At 40.3% G+C, this 9,808-nt stretch overlaps 1 protein-coding gene across 2 annotated transcripts in view; it reads right to left on the bottom strand.

The window, feature by feature from the left end:
- LOC135107004 (uncharacterized) overlaps window positions 1-9,808 on the bottom strand; it is a 23,629-nt gene extending 13,821 nt beyond the window's left edge. The window contains exon 1 of one of the 2 annotated variants that reach the window (XM_064016529.1): window positions 9,657-9,808. In XM_064016529.1, coding sequence (XP_063872599.1) covers window positions 9,657-9,667 — 11 coding nt within the window. In that variant the 5' untranslated portion in view covers window positions 9,668-9,808. Of the gene's footprint in view, window positions 1-8,958; window positions 9,116-9,656 lie in introns of those variants that run through there. The other variant, XM_064016530.1, reaches the window with a different exon arrangement.

The raw sequence follows: 9,808 nt of genomic DNA, 5'->3' as shown, positions 1-9,808 counted from the left end.
ACACCGTGCAACCGGACCACTATCACCACCACCACCACCACCATCATCATCATCGTCATTGCCAACCACCACCAGTGTAATGCAGAGCAGAAGCGTCTTGCATTTCTTTCTGTTCCTGCCTCTCGGATCATGTGCTTCAGTTCAGTACAGCAAATCCTCTCACCTTTTCTCCCTCATCCCGTGGTTTTACTTCTCTGTTCAGCTTTATCTTGAATATATGAGTCATGTTCCCAAACTTTTAACAAACACCAGAGGAAGTTATAGGCCAAGGATATTTCATAATTCTAAAAAGGCCGTCATACTAGCAAGTTTTCTGTCAATTATTTGTGTCAACTCCGGTTTCCGTCAACTTTTACGCCCTTCCGTCGTCTTTTTCCGTCTCCATCATCAAATGGATGTGATCGCCTTCATGGAGTAAGATTATCGTCAGTTTTTGTTGCCAAGTGAAAATCCATTGTTTATAATATTAAGATATGTTAAATAAGTCCTGTTGTTAAAAAAAAAAAAAAAATCGATTTTAAATTAAAAAAAAAAAATGAAATCACTTATTTTCACATGATGTTATATTTAACTTGTGGATATATAACAGCAAACAGTGGCCCGCCTGACTCAATAGACGTTTACGAGTACACTTTCGGAAGGTCTCTGTTTCTCTACTCCCGCACGCTGGATACCGTTTTAACTCGTGTGGCTCGTGTACGATTTACAAAACTTGTAATGAAATGCAGAGCAGCGACTGCTTGTCTGTGCGTCAGAGGACCCATGTTTGTTTAATGTCAGCGAAAGAGCAAAAGTAAAGCTGTGCATGTGTGACGGGATGCGCTCAAGAAATGGCCGGTTTTCGGAAAATTGACAAAAAAAAAAAAAAAAAAAAAAAGTGGACGGAAAATGTGCTAGTGTGACGGTGCCTTAAGGACAGTCTAACAAGGATTTTGCATCAGTAACAGAAAAATATGCATGAAAACTCGAGGAAAGATCTGTGGTCTTTAAAAATGGACGTTCTGAGAGCAAAAACCTTCTCAGAATATCAGCTTACTTCCCAGCTCATCGATGTGTCTTGCTCACTCCCACACTGCCCTCTCCGCCGACTGTTGTCACCACCGTCACTCTGTTCTTTTACCCTCAATACATCAGACAACGAGGAAATAAATTTGATGGATTATTTCCTACTGGACTGTTAAGGTTAAGAGCACATCAATGGTCAAGCAGGGATAACACACACACACACACACACACACACACACGTTCATTCCTCCAACTAATGGTGATAGTAGGTGGATATGCAAATGATCGTCCTATAAATCTGGCTTGTGGATCTGTTGTGGGGAAGATATTATGCACTGAGTTTGACAAGGCGATGTTGTTGTTCTCCCTCTGTGTGTGTGTGTGTGTGTGTGTGTGTGTGTAGATACTTAGAAGGGCATCATAGCGTCGACAATATTTCAAGCCATTATGACATGTGTATGAATGCGTACATGTACAGACATACACAAGGGCATCATAACTTATACAATATTCCAGGTCATGATAACATATGTATGAGTATGTATATGTGGTGATAAATATTAATGAATGCGTGCAGTGAAGGAAATTATTAGTGCTTGTATGGTGATGTAAACAATACGGTTAAGATATATGCATGTGTACTGTCTGTGTGATAAGAATAGATGTACGTATGGACGGATTGTAATAATGGATATCTTTATAATCATGAATTAACCTTTAGTATACTACCTGCCTCGTTAAGTAATGGGAACTGATTCATATTTGTATTAGGAAGGAATCCATTATTTTGATATGGAGACAATAATGATAATAATAATAATAATAATAATAATAATAATAATAATAATAATAATAATAATAATAATAATAATAATAATAATAATAATAATAATAATAATAATAATAATAATAATAATAATAATAATAATAATAATAATAATAATAATAATGAAATGAGAGTTAGAAAAGTCTCTAGGGAAATGGCGAAAGGAACAGTGTGTGCGTGTGTGTGTGTGTGTGTGTGTGTGTGTGTGTGTGTGTGTGTGAATATTTTGTGAAAGGATATGTGTGAAAATAATAAATAATGATATAAAGAGGAGAGCTGAGTATTATAATACGAATTAGTATTAACATGACTCTCTCTCTCTCTCTCTCTCTCTCTCTCTCTCTCTCTCTCTCTCTCTCTCTCTCTCTCTCTCTCTCTCTCTCTCTCTCTCTCTCTCTCGTACTTATCTGTATCTTTAACCTTCCTTTCATTCTATGACTCACACAGACAGTTACATAACACTACAAGCTCAAACCAGAAGCAGCAGCAGCAGCAGTAGTAGTAGTAGTAGTAGTAGTAGTAGTAGTAGTAGTAGTAGTAGTAGTAGTAGTAGTAATAGTAACATAAGAACATAAGAAATAAGGGAAGCTGTAAAAAAAACGACCAGGCTTACACGTAGCAGTCCCTGTATGAAATATACCTACCTATTTCCACCTATCATGATATCTTGGTACCTGAGTGAGAGAGTAAACGCTGAAATACATCAAAGGAGTATATGAAAGAAAAAGTTGATAATCCGTGCACTGGTTTGATTGAAATTTCATTCGAACTTTTCATTCTGTGCCTTTATGTCAACCACGCATTTTTGGTACTGAAGTGCGAGGCTAAAGGGAAGGGAATATATGACGGAAAAGATTGAGACTCCCAGTTCTGAATTGCTTCCATATGTTAGGTTAAGCAAGACATCAGCTCTCTCTTCGTCAGCAAGGTCACGGTGGTGTTTATAGCCGTGCAGTCTATAATCATCGTCGACCTGTGCTGACTGTCTTATTAGTATTGGTGTTATAGCGTCTTTGATTATCGCCTACGTATCTCTGTTTTTTTTTTTTTTTTTCTGTCTTTCTGTTTAACTCATCCGTCTGTCTGTCTATGTCTCTCTACCTGTGTGTCTACTTGTTTGTCTATCTGTCTGTCTTTTCAGTCTGTCTTCTCTCTCTCTCTCTCTCTCTCTCTCTCTCTCTCTCTCTCTCTCTCTCTCTCTCTCTCTCTCTCTCTCTCTCTCTCTCTCTCTCTCTCTCTCTCTCTCTCTCTTAGACACACACACACACACACACACACACACACACACACACACACACACACACACACACACACACACACACACACACACACACACACACACGTCTACATTTACCAACAAAGGGATTCAGTTTCCTGTTTGATAATGAGTGTGGTGAACATAACGACAAGGTGGCGTAAGGATCGCTCTCAGGTTGAACCCTTTCACTACAGAACGCAGAGTAGAGAGGAAAAAGTTGATCTAGTAAAGAAAAAAAAAAGATCCTATGTATTAATTCTTTTCTTCATTATTTTCTGTACAATTTCACGATTTATTTTTCAGATCTCTTGCCTGGACGTTTATTTATTTATTAATTTATTTTCATACAACACGGGTTCTGGCCAAGAGCAACGGAAACATGGCAAAATAAATAAATAAATGAAGAAAAAGGCCCGACGAAGATGCCTGTCCCGAAACAGAGGTGTCCAAAAAGAATATCCAAAATTACGTGAAGGAATGAATCAATTAAAAGGATAAAAAAAAAAAAAATATTCACGTGTCTCTGGTATACTGCATTCATTTTCCGTGATTTGTTATTATATATTCTTGGTTCGGTCGTGTGCAAGTGTATATTTCACGCAATTAGTTACTGCACTTATCGCTTTATTAGAGAACTGCAATACAGGTGTCACTGAAGGTTCGCCAGGTGTGTGTTTGATATAATGGAACTCCGTAACGCAATATTTGAGTAGAGGCTGAAAGTATTACTTCACCGCTCAAGTCTAGTGCAAGGACAGGGGAACTTCTTGACATACCTGCAGCCAACCCTGAGACCGTAGTGTGCAGGTAAAGTGCAACAATGATCGTGTGTGTGTGTGACGACTAAGACTTGTATTCTTAAACGCTTTGCGCTCTCGTATGGACTATATTCAAAGGTCACAAAGATGGTTAGTCGGGTTCCCATTGGTGTTCTCTCTACTGATGATGCATAATAATTCTCGTTAAACTATCACTGGAATCATGAAAACACTTGAAAATCTCAATACTTTCCTATTTAGTCTCTTCAAATAATCGAGATAAGACATCAAAGTGTTTGATAATATAGACCAGAGTGGCGTTACCTTACAGTGCGGTAAACGTGACCTCCATCATGCACTGAGGTACAGGAGCCACCCAGTGCTTCGCTATATAAGGTATATCTGTAGCGGCCCGAGTCCAGACTAGCGGCAAGCACTTTCACTCTCAAGACAATTCAGCTGCACAGTGAAAGTGATCAGTTCAGCATAGCGCTTTAATCCCTCCAGCGCAGACAGAAGGAAATGGAGAGAAAAGAAACAGGAAGTATGTCGAGGCTAAATTAAATAATTACAGGAAAAAGGAGTCACGGATGAATGGGGATTCCTATTAATGTTATTATGTTGTATTTATTAACAGTGGCATATGAATTATTATGGTAGATATAAATTACTTTCATGTCTCATATAATGTTTTACTTTCGATCTGCAGCTGGGGATCACTTGAAAGTAAAAGCGTTTTGCTTTTATAGAGTTTTTTTCTTCTTTTATGCAAGAGACGGTCTGGTCAAGGGCAACGGAAGACTGAAAAAAAGATCCAATGATTCATCAATCTCCAAAGAGTATCAGAAGGATCCAGAATTTTAAGATTAAGTGTCTTGGAACCTCCCCCTTCAAAACGTTCAAGGAGTTCAGGTCATGGATGGGGGGAAATACAGAAGCAGGCAGGGAGTTCCAGAGGTGCGTCGGGACTTCCTTTCAAAACCTCTGCTTCCGGACACATTATTGTTACTCCAAGCAGCAAGGCAGAGGAGCTTTCCCTTTCATCATCTTCAGAGTGTTCTTTATCAAGGGATAATGTTACTGATAAGAACCCTGTAGAGTGAAGCTTCGAGTGTTTGGAATGCATAGGTTAAGAGTAATATAATTCTTCTTCTCCTCCTCCTCCTCCTCCTCCTCCTCCTCCCCCTCCAGTTGCATAGTGAAAGAACCCTGTATTACTTTTATTACATGATGCTGCAAATTGAATGTTTATTTTATTACGAGACATAAAAACTGACCAGACCTCCACCACAGCTGTATGCGCGCGTTTTTGTGGCACGTACAGGCAGTCAGTAATGAACACATGCGCTTTATGGCATTGTTTTGTTCCTGTGTAATCATTCACCTCCGCACATCAAGGGGCAGAAACAACTGGAGGAGACTCGTACATGGCGCCAACTTCTGATTCTCGGGAAATAGTGAAGATGGAGAAGAAGATCAAGTATATTATTTTCATGTGTTGTAGTAATTTAGGCGAAAGGAGAAGAGGAACAAGATCAAGTATGTTTTTTTTTTTTCCATGCGTAGTGGTAATTTGGTAATGGGAACTCTATTTGTTGATGAGAAAGCACTCCACCGTGGCGGCCGCGTCCAGACAAAGCAGCACCACGCGTGTCTTCCTCACTCACTCCACTAAAGGTCACATAGACAAGTTTGCCTTTCATTCTCTTGGGGATTTCATTTCTTGAGATCTTTATATATATTTTTTAAATGATCCATTATCTATAAAAATAAATAAATAAATAAATAAAATAAATAAAATAACTGTTTGATCTACCTTCTCTTGTTCAGAAACTATATGTGTTTATACTCAGTGATCCAGGTTGTTAGTGTCGTGCCATTGGTGAACTTTAAAAGAAAACTGGATAAACTGGAGGATGGTAGGCGAAAAGAAGTAGGTAAGCTTCATGCAGGGATTGTCACGTATAGATCTGACACCTTGCAACTTTCCTCATTTTCTTTCATTATTATTGCTGTTGTTTGTTGTTGTTATTATTATTATTATTTTTACCATTTTTATTACTAGTTAAAAGAAACAACGCACATTTCAGAGTGAGTAACGTGACATTTCCCTGATCACATGACCACACCGTCCTGAAGCGGAGGGACGGATGTTCTCACTGGAAGGGTTGCGCGCCGCGTGATAATTCATGACGTGTGTGAGGAGGGGTTGGTGTCTGTCTGTGTGTCACTCAAGGGAGGCTTTGGTACACGACACACACACAGACGCTTTTATACGTATAAGCACTTTACAGGAAATCCAGACTGAACTTTGCGTCGCCTTTCACCCTTTTGCTTGAGTAGATCTGTACTTCGGTTAATTCTATGCAATGAACGCTTTAGTGCAATAGAACTTCTTACTATCTGAGTTCTTGCTGACATCTGGTCTCTCATCATCGCGTTAGAAAGTGGGCAAACTTGGGCGCTGCCTGCGTGACCTTCCAGCGTCCAGTCAGGATTACACACGGTGTACTGAGTCAGGCTAAGTTCGTACTGTCGACTGCAAGAAGTCTTTTCAAAGTTTTCAAGATTTATTCTTTTATAGATACATTTCTTTCATGACAAAATGTTCTATTAAACTGAAAGATGTTTCTTCTTTCTTTCTTGGATCTAATGTTCGCCGCATTAGATGTTAAAAAGTGTACATAATTTTAGCTTACTTCTTTCAGTGGGTGCACAGGTACACATTCACCCAATCTGTATCTAGCGTTGTCCGTATACAAGTTCACATATACAAGTTTGATTCACAAAGGAGTATTCACTTACCTTCCTCTTTACGTGTAGCAAGCACAGGTAACTTTATAGGGCTAATTTGAAGTATTTACCGTCTCGGGAGTACTAAAACGGAGCTTGTTTACACAGACAAGTCTGAAACGTACTGCTCAGTGTTCATGAGCCGCCGTTGGGTAAAGGTGGCCCGCTCGGTGCGGACTTGAGATGGAAGTTGGCAGTCATTGAGGTCAGGGTGACAACACTCACGTGGCACGGTGTGATGGCAAGGGCGGTGACCAAACATCGGACAGAGAAAGGCAAAGCAAGGCTGATACAGGGCTCTGTTCGTTGTTTGTTTTGTATCATCCTTGGTGATGAACCAATGGGATTAATACGCGTCATGTGCAGCGAATTGTGAGTAGCACAGAAATACATTAATAGGCGTTGGTGTAAACGAAATTCACTCCAGTGGAACTTATTAAAATCTCTTTTTTATGAATTTGCGAGGCCATGTATTCAGACTTATAGATTATTCTCACGCCATTACCACTAGTTTTTCTTCCCTTATTGGTGTGAGGAGGTGGTGGTGCACTACAGACGCCGGGGGAGGAGGATGGGTCATCCTAGAAACATCTGCCTCTGGTCAGACACGATTTTTAACCAGTTGTGAACTGCGTCGACCACCGAGGTAGTTTATCTCATGTTATTTATATTTTAATTGATAACATCAACTTTTATTGTAAACGTCTGTGAAGAACATACGTTACTGTGTTAAATATGTAATGGATGTCTGTTAAGAATGTTAGTCATAAATCATTCTATCATATGTAGGGAAATATGTAATATGTAATAGTTGCACAGTCCACGCATTACTTTGTGGTAAGCATGTCTCGGCTAAATATGTTTGCAAATGCTAAGGCTGAGGTAAGTCAGCGTGGTCATCGCCACAAAACCTTTCCATCTCAAAGCAGGTTCGCACCTCTTGCTGTGAGAGGAAGGTGACGACAGCTACACTGTTATATTTTACTTTTTATTTTACACTGCTCTCTGGAAACTGTCTTCGTGCACCTTCTTCTAACCCTCCTCTTTCCTGTCCCGCCTCCCCTCCTTGTCTACGCACGCAGTTCAGACTTAAATACGTCACGTACACGTACGAGTGTTTTCACTAGATCAGTTTTCCCACGAAAGTGTGCCAAACATGATGTGGTTTGAGTTTTTGTTAGTATAAGATTATTTGATCGGCATCATTAATTTTTGTTTCGTGCTTTCCTTTGAGAAATGACGTCGCATATTTCACGCTGCTCAGGCGGCACACATCACGGGGTCATCAACTGCTGCTCTGAAATTTCACATTTCCCAAATATGGCGGCGACTTTCACCATGAAGTGTGTAGAATTCACGTACCTCGATCCCTGCTGCCGTTATACGCTTACATTTACAAAAACAGATTGAGATAGTGGCTGTCTGACTAGTCTCACTTTTTTTGTAAGTGGCCAACAAGACGTGCGGTTATTAAGGTTACAAAAACACTTTCTCTATCCTCAGTTTCGAGTCAAAGCTAGTTGTCGCCCTTGAATCTCTTAATACACACTTGTATATATCTGCTCTATATATCTCAGCTAAATTATTCCGCTGCGTAATATTGTTTATTTTTAAAAAGTCATATCTTGACTCATTTCCTCTTCGCATAAATATTCGCCTTTCGGAATTTCATTGTTCATAATCAGTTTTGCATGTGATTTTCCTTTGGTGACGAAGTGATGAATAAGAATCTTAACGTTATTGTTCTTTGTGATTTAGAGCGGTTCATAAACTCAAGTCTTTCGCTTTCAGCACCCTCGCACTCTTGACTGAATAATATCGTACCAGGATAATTTTTCCAAAACCTCCCACGGCCTTGGTCTGCCTTGGTAATGCTTGCAGGAGTGTCGTAAGCAACGGAACTCCGCCTACATGCAGTCAGAGGTTCATCAGTGTCGCTTTCTTTAATCCTTTGCGTGTAAAATATCACAGTTCGCTACAGTGTTGCACTCATGTTATCATATACCACTATTTTCATAATTGCTGCTCTTCTGTCCTTGATGACTATGACCTCGCTGCGTAATACTTCTTACCCTCTCTGATATGCGTTCTGTCATGTTCCTGTGATGGTGAAGCAGTTTCTAAACCTTATGCTCTTCACTCATAAACCATAGAGCAGCTTCTTTTTTTCCCCCCCGTTCTCACCTTATAACTGAAACTATTTATACGTCTTTTAATTGTATTTACCCATGCGTCCATCCCCTTCCATTCACCACACCATCAAAATAATGTGTAAACCCAACGCTTAGATTCCACTATAAAAAACATTTGAGTCTCACCTCCATTCCATTTTCTAATCTTCTCTGTTCCTGCGTTATAGACACTCCATTGCCTCCAAGCCTTCCCCGCCCAGCAGCGCCATATGACCTCGCTGCTGTGGTGCCTTCAATCAGTCACTCGCATTCGCAGCACTGGTCTCGTTCATTCGCCGCATCACACACTGTACATATCCACCGGGGACTGACGAACAAGAGCAACTGGTATGCCGGTGTGTGTTCCTCTCCGATGGCCAAATACCTGCGTGCGTCACTTTTCCCAGTAACCCATCAGGCGCCTCGGCAGGCAGGAAATGATCTCACAAACGTTTGCGACTTGTACACGCCACAACCGTTGTTTCGCGTAGTATAGATACTCTTACTAATTCTTGCTAATGAGTGGCAATATCATTGAAAAGGCCAAGATGTAGCCTTTGTTTTCTTGTCACTTTGTTTTTTTAACAAGAGAACACCAACATGGTTATCAATATACAGGTACTGAACGTGAATGAATTTCTCTCTCTCTCTCTCTCTCTCTCTCTCTCTCTCTCTCTCTCTCTCTCTCTCTCTCTCTCTCTCTCTCTCTCTCTCAACAATTTCCACATGTTTTCAAACACAAGAAACATGTTAAGGAGAACCCATGAGTAAGGCAATCCTTCATTTCAGTTTAAGAAAATAAATAGAAACTATTGTAGGTTCCACTACAGAACGCTGAGTCTTACCTCCATTTCATCCTCCATTATTCTCGGTGTTGATTCCTGCGTTTCCCCTCCCTCAGTGCTTCCAAACCTTCCCTGCACCACACTCGTCGGTTCCCCTATTACTGGGAGTGCAGCACAAGAGCAACTGGTCCTCTAGTGTGTGTTCCTCGTCG

This window comes from Scylla paramamosain, chromosome 14, assembly GCF_035594125.1.
Source record: "Scylla paramamosain isolate STU-SP2022 chromosome 14, ASM3559412v1, whole genome shotgun sequence".
Taxonomy (NCBI): domain Eukaryota; kingdom Metazoa; phylum Arthropoda; class Malacostraca; order Decapoda; family Portunidae; genus Scylla; species Scylla paramamosain.
The sequence above is the reverse complement of the archived record's forward strand: the minus strand, read 5'-3'. Positions and strand labels throughout refer to the sequence as shown.